This window comes from Molossus molossus, unplaced genomic scaffold (assembly GCF_014108415.1).
Source record: "Molossus molossus isolate mMolMol1 unplaced genomic scaffold, mMolMol1.p scaffold_m16_p_1, whole genome shotgun sequence".
Lineage (NCBI taxonomy): Eukaryota > Metazoa > Chordata > Mammalia > Chiroptera > Molossidae > Molossus > Molossus molossus.
Window position 1 is genome coordinate 196,266,161 of NW_023425344.1, and position 15,510 is coordinate 196,281,670.

The following is a 15,510-nucleotide window of genomic DNA, read 5'->3' on the forward strand; positions in this document are numbered from 1 at the left end:
CGGTTATGTTCATATATATATATATATGTACATGTATATGGCACACAAATGTGCTATATATAGTAAGGATTCAGAAATATTTGTTAAGTAGACTTGCTTATGTATCTGAAAATCAATTATTTAGTGCTTTTGGAGTTTTGTACCTATGCAGAATAAAATATTTCCTAGTTAGGTTTGCTATCTTAAAATTCTAATTAAAAGCACAAATAATAGCCATGGCTGGTGTTGCTCAGTGGTTAGAGTGTCAGCCTGTGTACTAGAGGGTCTTGGGTTCGATTTCTAGTTGAGGGCACATACCTGGGTTACAGGTTCAATCCCTGGCCCCAGTCAGGGTGTACAAGAGGCAACCAATCGATGTGTCTTTCTCACATTGATGTTTCTTTCTCTCTCTACCCTTCATTCCCTCCTTCCCTTCCACTCTCTCTAGAAATCAATGGAAAAAATATCCTTGGGAGAGGATTAACCAAAAAAAATACAAATAGTATATTAATGTTCATAGGAGTTCTTTAAGCAGAGTTGGAAAATTTAAGAGAATACTTTAGAAGTTTATTTTTAATTGGAAAATAAAGGTTGTAGTATAAATAATTTCATTAACTTGTTAGTGATTTGGGAGGCTAGGTGAGAAGTTGGTTTCATATATAACTATGTCAAAATAAATTCCAGGTAAATTAAATATTTAAACATTTAAAAAGACATAAAATTACGTGAAGAAGGCATATATAGATGTTTGTTTACTTTTTTAAATATTGATTTTAGAGAGAGGAAAGGGGAGAGAGAGACAAACATCAATCAGCTATCTACCACACGCGCCCTGACCCAGGATCAAACCTGCAATCTGGATATGTGTCCTAAACAGAATCGAATCCACCACCTTACTGTCCCCTAATGTACAGGATGACACTCTAACTGACTGAGCCACACCAGCCAGGACTGTTTATATACTTTTAAGAGGTGAAGATCTTTTAAACATAACATCCAACCCAGAAGCTATAATAGAAGAATTTGACTATATTAAAATGACATATTTCTGTATCACAAAAAAAAAATAGACAAAAAATTTACCATAAAGTCAGAAGCCAATATGGGGGAAAATGTTTACTACACATATAACAGTAAATGTTCTAATTTCTATAATTTAAAAAGAGTTTTTACATTTCAGTAAGACGAAATAATACTTGTATAAGCAGGCAATTCAAAGAAAAGGAGTATAAATAGTTAATATATAATTAAAAAGGCAAAATATAGATAAAAAGGCACTGCAGGTGTTAAAATGAAGCTATATATATTTAAAAGGTGCCACAAAATAAAATTTAAAAAGATGTCACATATGCCAAAAGTCATACATATATTAAAAAGGGGATACCAAAGAAAAATACATATAAAAGATATCAATTTTTTAAATGCAAAAAATTTTGTTTACTTCTCAGAATGGCGCAAACATTTAGAAGACTGGTTAACACCCATTCTTGGAAAGGTAATGAGGTTAATAGTTATACTGTTAATAACAGTGAAACTTGATGCAGCCTTATTGTAGTGACATGGAAAGATGCTCAGATATATTATAAAATGGAAGATAGAGAAAGCTCAAAAGCATAGAGTACGTATATTGAAAAAAAGATGTGAAACTACCTGGCTGATGTGGCTCACTTGGTTGGTTGGCGTATTGTCCCGTACACTGAGGGGTTGTGGGGTGGATTCCCGGTCAAGGCACATACCTAGGTTGTGGGTTTGATCCCAGGGGTAGAGGGACACGGGGGTGGGGGATGGGGGTGGGCTGCAACTGATCGATGTTTGTACCTCCCTAAAATCAATGGGCATATCCTCAGATGGGGATTTAAAATATATATATGTGAGACTAGCAAATAGTTAATACCAATTTTCTCTGAATAGAATTGGGGGGTAAATTGTATATGTCACCTGTTGCTATAATCTAATATTTTTAAAAGGCATCTTCACAATTTCTTGTTACAGGAGATTACATGCTTGATGCAAAGCCAAAAGAAATTTCAGAAATTCAACGTTTAAACTATGAGCAGGTAATAGAAATAATTTTTATTACATTAAAATATGTAAGTTTTAACAAGGATGTATTTATTATTCTCTATCAGTGGCCAGTCTTTGTTTCATAAGAATATATATGCTATATAGAATGAAACATAGATATTATTCTACAGGTCTGTGTAGAATGATAACCTGGTATTTTCTTTGCAAAGTTGATTTTCAAGTGATTTTGTCATTGATTCATCTTTCCATTTATTAATATTTTATAATTAGGTTATACTTAGGAGAAATTTGAGCAATGATGTCTCAGCTATGTCATTAGGACAATTAGGACCCTGCTGTTTCACAGTTTCACTGTGTTCACATTTCTTAGTATGTTCTTTAGAGATTCTTTTCTGTAATATAAGAGGGGTTACTAGGTTCAAAACTATTGCAATTGGAAGAAAGCAAGTAGAGCAGCGGTTCTCAACCTGTGGGTCGCAACCCCTTCCAGGGTCGAACAACCCTGTCACAGGGGTCGCCTAAGACTTAACAGTAGTAAAATTACAGTTATGAAATAGCAATGACAGTAATTTTATGGTTGGGGGTCACCACAACATGAGGAACTATATTAAAGAGTCGCGGCATTAGGAAGGTTGAGAACCACTGAAGTAGAGCTTCCTTTTCTTCAGTATTCTTCCTTTGTTTGGCAGTAGAAGGCAAGAAGGAATCAGTTCCTCACAGTGGAAGGAAGTTTCAGCCAGGGAAGAAATAAACGTCATTGGATCCTTTATATTTACCTTAAAAGTTTTTAAATATACTGTCATTAGTATCTAATTGGCGAAAAATGAAGCAAAACTGATTTCAGTATTGCAGAATTTCTTGAATTTAGATGTTCAGATAATCTAGTTCTAAAAGAACTGAAAAGCCAACATCTTTGTGTAAGATAGGAAATCTGTAGCTAAAGCCATACTGAAATTTGTAACTTAAAGCAATGATTTCTAAATATGTTTTGCAGTAGAAACCTCCTTTGAAATGAAATCGTATGCTAACTTCCAATATATAAAACCAGTAAATGTATTTTGTAAGTATAAAGTGATATGGTTCAATTTATATTACTTATCAAATTTATGCTATTTCTTACTGAAATCAGTGAGGCTTTTTTGATTAATACAAAGCTTGAAATTGGGAATTATGGATGATAATTGGAGTTTCCATTCAACCTCACAATTCATTTTACTTCTGTTGCACAGTCTTGGGAAAATCTTGACTGATGAATGTTTGCAAATGATAATCAGCATTTTGTTTATGTCAAGTCCATCTTGCAGTTTCAGATACACTTCCATTAAAGTGACAGAATCTTGGAAAAAGGAAGTAGAGTTGAAACAAACAATATCTAATAACTGCTTGCAATTCTTATAAACATGTCAGACAAAAAGTACCTTGCATTTAAAATAAACTCTAGCCCTGGCCGGTTTTGTTCAGTGGTTAGAGCGTCAGCCTGCGGTCCAGAGAGACCCGGGTTCGGTTCCCGCTAAAGGCATGTACCCCGGTTGCAGTTTGTCCCTGGCCCTGGTTGGTCGTGCGGGTGGCAGCCACTCGATGTGTCCCTTTCACATCAATGTTTCTCTCTCTCTCTCTTTCTCTCTCTCCCTCCCACTTTACCTGAACAAAAAATGAGGATAAAAAAATAAAAAATAAAATAAACTCTAGCCCTAGATGGTTTGGCTCAGAGGTTAGACCGTCGGCCCATGGACCAGAAAGGCCCAGGTTTGGTTCCCACTAAGGGCACGTACCTCGATTGCAATTTGTCCCCAGCCCTGGTTGGGATTGTGTGGGTGGCAACCAGTCGATGTGTATCTCTCACATCAATTTTTCTCTCTCTCTCTTCCTCCCACTCTCTCTTCCGCTCTATCTGAAGATAAATGCAAAAATGTCCTCAGGTGAGGATAAAAAAATAAAATAAAATAAACTCTAAAACTATAACATATAACATATTTTGATTATATTACCATTAGGTTTGAGAGTAGTATGTATCAAACTGAAATGGTAAATGGAAGCTGGTGTTTAATGTTCCACAGGTATGATGTAATAGTTGTTTTTTTGTATAATTTTATTCGAGCAGAAATGTTTAAGCCTAAATTTTAGAAAGACCAATGCAGAGCTGTAATTTTCCTAATTAAAACCTCTTTACCAGAAGTTGTAATGTAAACAAAGAGCATATTTTTCCCAGTTTTGCTTAATGATAGGTACCCAGACAACACCAGCAAATATATTTGTGTGTGTTTTTAATTTTTTTTTTTCTTTTTGGTTTTAGAGAGGAAGGGAGAGGGAGAGAAAGATAGAAACATCAATGAGCGAGAACATTGATTGGCCGCCTTCCGCACGCACATCCCCCCCCCAGTGGGGATCCGGTCGACAACCTGGACATGCGCCCCAACCAGGACTCAAACTGGCAACCTTCTGGTGTATGGATCGATGCTCAACCACTGAGCCACACTGGCCGGGCTTGTGTCTGTTTTTATGACAGTTTTTTAAATGACTGCAAATAGGTTTTTAAAATATATTTTATATTTAAATTTAAAATATTTTGCTATTTTAATAAGTACCTTTAAGAAAAATTCTAAGAAATAATTCAACCACTGGCTTAAAGGAAACAGTAGTAATTCTTGTGATGAAAGCAATCATTCCTAGGATCTGTATTTTATGATATTATTATAACTTGGATTTAGGGAAAAGATGACAAAATACTTACCCTTTAAACTCTTTGTTTATAAATTTTTTGATTTTTTTATCACTTTATTAATCTTTATGGGGATTACCAAATGGCATCAATTTATTTATTTCAATACTATATAATCTATAAAAAATGTAGAAGATGTATAAAGGTGTAAGCATGAGCCCAGGAACTATTCAAACTTATACTTCCCCTAAAGGAAATTGGGTGACTGGCAACCTTTTATTTATTTATTTATTTTTATATATATATATATATATATTTTTTTTTTAATTGATTTTTAAAGAGAGGAAGGGAGAGGGAGAGAGAGAGAGAAACATCAATGAGAGAGACACACCAGTCGTCTGCCTCCTGCATGCCCCCCACTGGGGATCGAGCCCACAACCTAGGCATGTACCCTGACTGGTAATTGAACTGAAGACCTCTTGGTCCATGAGTTGATGCTCAACCACTGAGCCACACCAGCTGGGCCTGGCAATCTTGAATAAAACAAACAGAAGAAAAAATCAGTAGTAGTAGAACTATAATCCTACAATTACTCACTATTTTTACTATTTTCTCAAATGCATCATTGCTATGATTTTAGGTGAAGTTTTAAAACACTGAAGGGAAAAATATGAGCTGATATTTTTGGGAGTGGGGCAGAGAGAGAGAGAGAAATATTGATGTAAGAGAGAAACATTGATCAGTTGCCTCCTGCATGCACCCAGAGTGGTGATAGAACCTGCAACCTGGGTATGTACCCTGACCAGGAATCAAACTAGCAACTTGTTGGTGGACAGTACGGCACTCCAACCAAACGAGCCACACTGGCAAGAGCATGAGCTGATTTTTTTAAGGATTCAACTTTTAATAAGATTTAGAAAATATAGTTGACCCTTGAACAATGCAGGGGTTATGGGTACCAACATGTAGCACAGTCAGAAATTTGCATATAACTTTTGATTTTCCCCAAAACTTTACCAGTAGCCTACTGTTGACAAGAAGCCTTACCAATAATAGAAACAGTCAATTAACACATATTTTGTATCTTACATGTATTATGTACTGTGTTATAATGAAAGTTAGAGAAAAGAAAACCATAAGGAAACTAATATAATATTGACTGTCAACTATCTTTAAAAAATAATAAAATAAAGAAAATAATAAGAGAAATACATTTACAATATTTACTGAAAAAGATCTGTATATAAATGGATGCACATAATTCAGTCCCATGTTATTCAAGGTCAACTGTATTATTTTGGGGGAACATAGTTATTAGGAAGAGATGAACCTGACAAAAGCCAAAAGCTATATAACATTATTGTTACAAATTTCTCATTCATAAATTTTAAATATTTGAATAATTTTTTGTTTTCAGTTTATCCTTCTCTTAGAATGGGATTTATCGGTTATTTGGTAAAATAGAACTTTATTCTTATGACCTAAATTTTGTCTTTTTCAGATTTCAGAGAAAATTCTGAGTTTTAATATAAAAAGATTTATTTCATAGCCACCATTTCTACTATAAGCTCTCCAACAGGCTATAGTCTACTCTTATTTTGTATCTTCAATATGTGTCACAGTGTCTGTTAACAATAGGAATTAAATAAAGTTTTATTAAATTTTATATATGTGCTTTTATTTGTTTCATCAAATATACCCTCTATAAGTATGGTTCATATTTAATGTATTAAGATTTAGAAAAACATGTTTTAAAATAGTCTTTATTATAGACTTGTGTGACTACATTTATTGAGAAAACTGATGTGCATAGAATGACTCCTTAATTTGGCCAATAAGTCTTTGTGATCCAGCCTCTGTCTCTCTCAGACTTCATCTTCCACCACTTTCCAATTCATTTATTTTGTTCTAGCCATGCTGGACTCCTTGCTATTCCATGGACTCCTTGGAATATGTTTTTATTGATTTTTTAGAGAGAGAGGAAGGGAGCAAGAGATAGAAACATCATTGTGAGAGAGAAACATCTATCGGTGGCCTCCTGCACTCCCCCTACTGGGGATCAAGCCTACAACCCAGCCATGTGCCTGACTGGGAATCGAACCAGGACCTCTCAGTCCATGGGACAGTGCTCAGTCCACTGAACCACACCAGCCGGGCCATGGACACAGTATTGAACTCATTTCTGCATCAGAGTTTTTATACTAGTGTCCACTTTGTCTGGAATGCTCTTTCTAGAGTTTCCCAAGACTCAGTATTTTGCTTGGTCACTATTTAGGTCATTTTTAAAGACCTCCCCTCCCCCGTTTTTAAGCCTTTTAAATTCACAGCAAAATGTAATAAATAGTACGAGAGTTCCCATTTACCTCCTGTTCCCCCAATACGCACACAACCTCCCCCACTATCAAATCCTGTACCAGAGTGATACATTTGTTATAATTGATGAACTTACACTGACACATAATTAATACCCAAAGTCCATAGTTTACATTAGGGTTCACTCTTTGTGTTATATATTCTGTGGGTTTGACAAATGTATAATGACCTGCATTGCCATTAGAGTATCATACATAATAGTTTTACTGCCCTAAAAATCCTCTGTGTTCTGCCTATATATCTCAACCTTCTCCTAACCTCTGGCAACCACTGATCTCAGTCTCCGTTGTTTTGTTTTTCTCACATTCTTGTTTGGAATCATACAGCTTGTAGCCATTTTAGATTGGCTTCTTTCACTTAGTAATAATATACATTTAAATTTCCTCCATGTCTTGATAGCTCATTTCTTTTTCTTTATTTTTATTGTTAAAAAAAGATAGCCCTGGCCGGTTTGGCTCAGCGGTTAGAGCGTCAGCTCAAGGACCAAAGAGTTGCGGATTTTATTCTGGTCAAGGGCATGTACCTCAGTTGTGGTTCGGTTCTGGCCCTGGTCAGCAACCAATTGATGTGTCTCTCTCACCTCTGTCTCTGTCTCTCTCTGTCTCTCCCCCCCGCCCCCAATTCTATCTGGAGATAAATGGAAAAGTATCCTCAGGTGAAGATTATTTTTAAAAAGATAAAATTTACTCTCTTAACCATTTTTAAATGTAGAATTCAGTTATGTTAACTATATTCATATTATTTTGTACCAGACCTCTAGTACATTTTTATCTTGTAAAACTGAAACTCTATACCCATCGGACAATTCCCCAGCTTTCTCTCCCTCCAGGCCCTGACCACCATCATTCTACTTTCTCATTCCATGATTTTGACCACTCTGGATATTTCATATAAGTGGAACAATGCAGAATGTGTCCTTTCACAATGGCTTATTTTATTCAGCATAATGTCCTAAAGTTTCATCTATGTTGTAGCATGTAATAGTATTTCCTTCTTTTTTAAGGCTAGATAATATTCCATTGTATATATATACCACATTTTCTTTATATATATGTCAGTAGACATGTGGGCTGTTTCTGCCTCTTGGGTATTGTGAATACTGCTGCAATGAACATGGGTGTACAAATGTCTCTTCAAGATGCTGCTTTCAAGTCTTTTGGATATATACCTAGAAGTGGGAGAGGCCTTCCTCTTTGACTACAAACGTGTGTCTTTAGTTTTTCTGGTCTAAAGTTGGTCCCTCACCCCTGTCACTCTGTACATCCTTATCCTGCTCAATTTTTCTTACCAATACTTGAATTATGTTTTATATTTATATATTTGTCTCTCACAGTAGCATGAGATCAGGAACTTTGTCTATATTCACTATTATATATTTAGAACTCAGATTGGTACCTGGCATATAGTAGTACTTAATAATAAAAATGGGAAATTACATTTACATTTAATGTGCTTACATTTAAATATCTTTTTTGTTGTTGTTTCTTTTTTCTTATCATTACTCTTTCCTTTTCTGTTTTCAGAATATGAGTGATGCTATGGCAATCTTACACAAACTGCAGACAGGCTTGGATGTAAATGTAAAATTCACTGGTGTTCGAGTGTTTGAATATACACCAGAATGCATAGTATTTGATCTTCTTGATATTCCTTTATATCATGGGTGGTTAGTGGACCCTCAGGTAAGTAGAAAATTTTAAATATATAAACACAAATTTAGTAAAATGCTATTAATTTGGCAAATCAATTTAGATTTATATTTTTCTGATACTTATATTTTTGTGTTTTTTACCTGGAATGAGCCAAAGTGAGAGGCTAAGGGAGCAGTCTTCCAGACAGCTAAACTTGCCCAAGTCCAAGACTTCTGAGTGTAACTTCAGAGAGTTAGGGGCCAGCTACAAAGTTGAGTCCACATCCTCACCAACACTTGTCATTATCTGTCTTTTTTTATTATAGTCATCCTAATAGGTGTAAAGTCATGCCTCATTGTGGATTTGTTTGCATTTATCTCATGACTAATGATGTTGAGCATCTTTTCATATGCTTTTTAGCCATTTGTATATTTTCTTTGGAGAAATGTCTGTAGATCCCTTCCTTTTTGTTATTGAATTGCAAGAGTTTTTTATATATCTCAGTATAAGTCTCTTATCAGACATATGATTTGCAGATTTTTCTCCCATTCTGTATGTTGTCTTTTTACTTTCTTGATGATATCTTTTAAAGAACAAAAGTTTTTAATTTTGATGAAGTCCAGTTTATCTGTATTTTCTTTTGTTGCTTATGCTTTTGGTGTCTTACCTAAGAAGACTTTGCCTAACCCAAAGTCACAAGGATTTACTCCTATATCTTCTTGTAAAAGTTTTATAGTTTTAGTTCTGAGGTTCAGAAGTATGATCTACCATAAGTTAATTTTTGTATATGTTTTGAGGAAGGGATCCAGTTTCATTCTTTTGCATGTGGATATTTAGTTGTCCTAGTTTCATTTGTTGAAAAGATTATTCTGGGAGGGGGGGGGCAGGAGAGAGAAGGAAACATCAATGAGAGAGAACATCAATTGGTAGCCTCCTGCATGCCCCCCATTGGGGATTTGGCCCATAACCTGGACATGTGCCCTGACTGGGAATTGAACTGGTGGCCTCTTGGTGCATGGGTCAGCGCTCAACCACTGAGCCACACTGGCCAGGCAAAAATGAAGTTATTTTTTAGATTAATTAAATTAAGATAGTTTCCTGCCAATATACTGTCATTAATGGAAATTCTAAATAATGGAATGTGATCCTAGATAAAAGGAAGAATGAATGAAGAGAAAATAACATTATAAATATATGGATAAACATAAATGTTGACTGTATCAGATAATAACATCATGTTGGGTTTAAATAAAGAACATTAGCATATGCAAAAAATAACATAAGTTGGGAAGAAAGTAAAGTATACTGAGAGCCTATAATTCATTGTTCAAAAATAGGATAGTGCCCTGGCCGGTTTGGCTCAGCGGTTGGAGCGTCGGCCTGCGGTACAGAGAAAAATAGGATAGTAATATCTGACTTTGATATTGTAGGGGCAAATGTTATAGTTTCTATAACTTCTCTGTCCAATATGGTAGCCAAGTGGGGTTATTTAAATTGAGTTAAAAATTTAGTTCCTGAGTTGCACTAGCCCCATTTCAATTACTCAGTAACCACAAATGGTTAGTGAATATCTTACTTGGGCACCAAAAGATTGACAAGTGAATAATACATTTATGTGTTTTTAGTTACCATGAAATGTTTACTATAGGTATATAACATTTTTCACAATTCACTGCTTTGGCTTTTTTAATTTACTGGTCTTCTCAACAGACCATCAGTTCCACTTGCATGATTAAGAGGCTTTTACCATGGTAGAATTTTTCAGGAACAAAGAAAAATTATAGCCTAGAGCAGAACAGTTGTTCTCAAACTTTGCTAACCAGCAGTGGAATACAACTTAGACAACTGAGAAGCACCTTGAGCCTGGAATTCTTTTAAATCTTTTTTCTTTTAATTGATTTTAGAGAGAGAGATTGATGTGAGAGAGATACATTGATTGATTGCCTCTCACACACCTCACACATGCCCGACTGGTATCAAACTGAAACCTAGGTATGTGCCCTGACCCAGAATTGAACCCACAACCCTCTGGGGTATGGGAGATGCTCCAACCAATGGAGCCACACTGGCCAGGGCTTACATCTTTTTAGCAAGCTCCCTGTTTGGGGAACTACGGTCCAGAGTATTTCTTGTGCAGATATATGTCAAGACTTACGGAATTCAAAGAGTAAGTATTCAAGAAGATCATTTGGATGTGGAAAGAAAACATTTGCCCTCTTAGTTTTGATATCATTGTATTAATTTGTACTTGTTTTTATTATGCATATATCATATTAAACAGTATTACATGTAAATAATTTATAAATATATTTTAGGGATGGGAATTCAAACAAAATAAGTTATTTAAACAGCAGAAATCTATGTTTCTTCAATCATCAAAGCAAAGTATAATGGAGAGAGAGTAGAGATCCCATTTTATATTCCTATAGCTTAAAACATTGAATTTGCTCTATTTTTTTTTTTTTATCCTTACCCAAGGACACTTTTCCTTCTTTTGTTCAGATGGAGTGGGAGGAAGAGAGAGGGGGAGAGAGAGAGAAACATCAACGTGAAAGGTACACTTCGAGTGGCTACCACCCATATGACCCAACCAGGGCCGGGGACAAACTGTAACCAAGGTACATGCCCTGAGTGGGAACCGAACCCAGGTCTATCTGGACTGCAGGCCAATGCTCTAACCACTGAGCCAAATGGTCCAGAGCCAAATTTACTCTTCTAGTGACCCTCCAAAGACAAGGATTAAGTAAGAATCATTACTGTCCTTGATTAATATACGTTAACTTTTCTTTAGGAAAATACAATTAGTTATGTCTACTTATAGTTCCACTATACTTGGCTAGGAAGTAAATAATAAATAAAATGGAAAAACTTTAATCTCATAAATTAACATCTTTATTTATTTTTATTGATTGTTTTTTTTAATCCTCACCCGAGGACATTTTTCTATTTTTTGTTCAGATAGAGTGGGGAGGGAGAGAGAGAGAGAGAAACATCGATGTGAAAGGGACACATCGAGTGGTTGCCACCTGTACGACCCAACCAGGGCCTGGGACAAACTGCAACCAAGGTACATGCCCTTAGCAGAAACCAAACCCGGATCTCTCTGGACCGTAGGCCGACACTCTACCGCTGAGCCAAACTGGTCAGGGCTATCTTTATTGATTTTTAAAGAGACAGGAAGGGAGCCCTGGCCGCTTTGGCTCAGCGGTTAGAGCGTCCGCCTGCGGTCTGGAGAGACCCGGGTTCGGTTCCCGCTAAGGGCACGTACCTCGGTTGCAGTTTGTCCCCGGCCCTGGTCGGTCGTGTGGGTGGCAGCCACTCGATGTGTTCCTTTCACATCGATGTTTCCCTCTCTCTCTCTCTTCCTCTCTCTCCCTCCCACTCTGTCTGTACAAAAAATGGAAAAATGTCCTCGGATGAGGATAAAAAAAAAAAAAGAGACAGGAAGGGAGAGGGAGAGAGAGAGAAACTTCGATGTAAGAGGAACATCGATTGGCTGCCTCCTACACACCCCCAACCAGGGATCAAGCCCGCACCCTGGGCATGTGCCCTGACTGGGTATGAACCAGTAACCTTTCAGTGTACAAAACAATGCTCAACCAACTGAGTCATACCAGCCAGGGCAAATTAACATCTTTAAATTTGTCTTGCTTTAAATGCAAAACATTTGTATTTTAGTAAAAAACAAAAAAAAAAACAAAACAAAAGAACAACTGAGCTTTTCTCTTAAATACATCTTTACAACCTAAAGAAATAAAGTTGCATGTAATAATCCCATTTAACTATTTGTTGCATATTTGAAATACAGCTGAGCAGTACTTTTCTTTCTTTTTTTAAAAAAAATGTTATATATATATAATATCTGTAAGCAAAATTGGAAACAGTTGGGTGTTGATTCTTTTCATAAGTAATATTTGTATACTTAGTATTGCATTAGAATAAAACCCTGAAGAGTGATATGTGTTTCTTTATTATTGTTTTTAATCTTATCATGAATAGTGAGACAGTCATTTGTTTTCTAGATTGATGACATTGTGAAAGCTGTTGGTAACTGCAGCTACAACCAACTGGTGGAGAAGATCATCTCTTGTAAGCAGTCAGACAATAGTGAGCTGGTTAGTGAAGGTGGGTGAGTGCTGCTATTACATGACTTATTCTTGGCAAAATAACTTGTCTGATAATTTAATATATTTTAAATGTCTTAAATAAAACTTCTCAAAGCCACGTGTTGCTACTTGTAGAAATTAAGAGAAGTAATTCTTCATAAAGTTGCCAGTGAATGGTTTTTCCTAGAAACCTTTTCACTTGATTTGTAAAATGAGGCCTGGATTTTAATACAGGTCTTTGGAATCTCTTGTTAGCTTTGATATGGTCAGTTACCCAGGGGTAAATGATAATTGCTTTTTTTAAAAAAAATTATTATTATTTGGGAGTTCTATGTGAACTTTATAATTCATTCTGAATACTCAGTTGACTGAGAATAGTATTATAGTACTCCAGGGTCCATTATAATAGAGCTCTACCTTATGTTTTCGTACAGTATAATATAGTAAAGCTCCATTCTGAATCAAAGTATACCTTTGATCGTTCAGTTTTCCTAATCCTTAGCTAATTAAAATTGCTGAACTCATCACCATAGAAACAGTTTCATATTATCAGCTGTGTTTCAGTTAGTGAAGGGAAGGAACAGAGTGCTATCAGGAGTTATAGCATTTGGATATACCTTCCCCACCACCTACTTCACTTTTTCATAAATGTGCTCAAATACTGAGGCTGCTATTCTCTGTTTGTAGGGTAAACAAAAGGAAGAAAATCATAAGAAGTAGGGAGTGAGTTTCATTATTCTTAAATACACAATTCTTTTACATATGCTATAAGTTATATAATGTTATTATATATGTATATTTATAATAGTTACCACATTTTTAAAAATGAAAACTAAGTGACTAGCCCTGGCTGGTTTGGCTCAGCAGTTAGAGCACTGGCCCACAGACCAGAGAGACCCAGGTTCGGTTACCGCTAGGGGTGCGTACCTTGGTTGCAGTTTGTCTCTGGCCCGAGTTGGGGTTGTGTGGGTGGCGACTACTTAATGTGTCTCTCTCATGTCGATGTTTCTCTCTCTCTTCCTCCCTCTCTCCTTCCCACTCTATCTGAAGATAAATGCAAAAATGTCCTCGGGTAAGGATAAAAAAAGAAAACTAAGTGACTACAAGAGTATATGAGAACATATAAAGGAAGATATGTACATGAATTCTCATATTATATTGATTAATCAGAACCCAACTAATTATATTACTCCATTATTTATAAATTTAACACATTTATAGAAGAGGCAAGTAGCAAGAAAATACACAGTATTTTAAGAAAATACTCATTATTTTAGTTGATGCTTATTTTGTCTTCTACTTGCAATAAACACTTAAATAAAGATAATACAGGGAGCCCTGGCTGGTTTGCCTCAGTGGTTAGAGCGTCAGCCTGCAGACCAAAGAGTCTCAGGTTTGATTCCGGTCAAGGGCACGTACCTCAGTTGAAGTCCTTGCCCTGTTTGGGGTCATGCAGGAGGTAACCAATTGATGTATCTCTCTCGAATTGATGTTTCTCTCTCTCTCTCTCTCTCTCTCTCTCTCTTTCTCTCTCTCCCTTTCCCTCCCTCCCACTCTGTCTGAAAATAAATGGAAAAATATCTTTGGGTGAGGCTTTAAAAAAAAAAAAGCTATATATATATAGAATTTACTACAATTAAAAAGCTAAACTAGCCCTGGCCAGTTTGACTCAGCGGTTAGAGCGTCGGCCTGCGGTCCGGAGAGACCCGGGTTCGGTTCCCACTAAGGGCACGTACTTCGGTTGCAGTTTGTCCCCGGCCCTGGTTGGTCGTGCGGGTGGCAGCCACTCGATGTGTCCCTTCACGTCGATGTTTCTCTCTCTCTCTCCCTTCCTCTCTCTCCCTCCCACTCCATCTGTACAAAAAATGGAAAAATATCCTCGGGTGAGGATTAAAAAAAAAAAAGCTAAACTAGTTTTTGCTTATAAGAAACTACAAATGTGTAGTCTGCTTGAAATAATTATTTAACCCCAATGGTTACTTGTATATGGCACTAAGGAATCATTTAGAATAGAAGAGGCCACAATGGACATTTTTACTTACAATGTAGCAATTAGCTTCGCTCCATCATTTTCTTCATCATATTTTCTTAGGTATAGTGTTTAACAGAAGTAGTAGTCTACTTTCTTTTCAGTGTGGTCTGCAACTGTAACTTACTTTCTTTCTGAATCAATAAAATATCCAAAGGTAGTTTATTTCTAATTCTTCTTTATTAAAATGTATTAAGCGTTGGTCTTAGATGATAACTATTTTTTAAAATTCAAATATTTCACCTTTATAAGGTACAGAATACTGGAAATAACTTTACTATCATTCTTTTTGATAAAAAAAAAAAAGAAAGAAAGAAAGAAATGCTATTTAGCTAACAGTCAAATAGAATTAGATATTTTTTTTTTTTTTAATTTTTTTTATTCTAACCTGAGGACATTTTTCCATTTTTTGTTCAGATAGAGTGGGAGGGAAAGAGAGGAAGAAAGAGAGAGAGAGAGAGAAACATCGATGTGAAAGGGACACATCGAGTGGCTGCCTCCTGCATGACCCAACCAGGGCCAGGGACAAACCACAACCAAGGTATGAGCCCTTAGCGGGAACTGAACCCAGGTTTCTCTGGACCACAGGCTGGCCAGGGCAGAATTAGATATTCTTTCAACTTCTTTGAGATGATATTCTTTTTATTTATTTATATTTATTTATTATTTTTTGTTGTTAATCCTCACCTGAGGATATTTTTCCCATTG

The 15,510-nt window shown here is 36.0% G+C and overlaps 1 protein-coding gene across 4 annotated transcripts in view; it reads left to right on the plus strand.

Moving 5' to 3' along the window:
• The window catches only part of MINDY2 (MINDY lysine 48 deubiquitinase 2), a 66,031-nt gene that overhangs the window by 19,881 nt on the left and 30,640 nt on the right, over window positions 1-15,510 (plus strand). For 2 of the 4 annotated variants that reach the window (XM_036258206.1, XM_036258215.1), the window contains 4 exons: window positions 1,428-1,474; window positions 1,972-2,036; window positions 8,560-8,718; window positions 12,690-12,792. In XM_036258206.1, the coding sequence (XP_036114099.1) occupies window positions 1,429-1,474; window positions 1,972-2,036; window positions 8,560-8,718; window positions 12,690-12,792 (373 nt within the window). In that variant the 5' untranslated portion in view covers window position 1,428. The remainder of the gene's footprint in view (window positions 1-1,427; window positions 1,475-1,971; window positions 2,037-8,559; window positions 8,719-12,689; window positions 12,793-15,510) is intronic. The other 2 variants (XM_036258196.1, XM_036258201.1) reach the window with 1 other exon arrangement.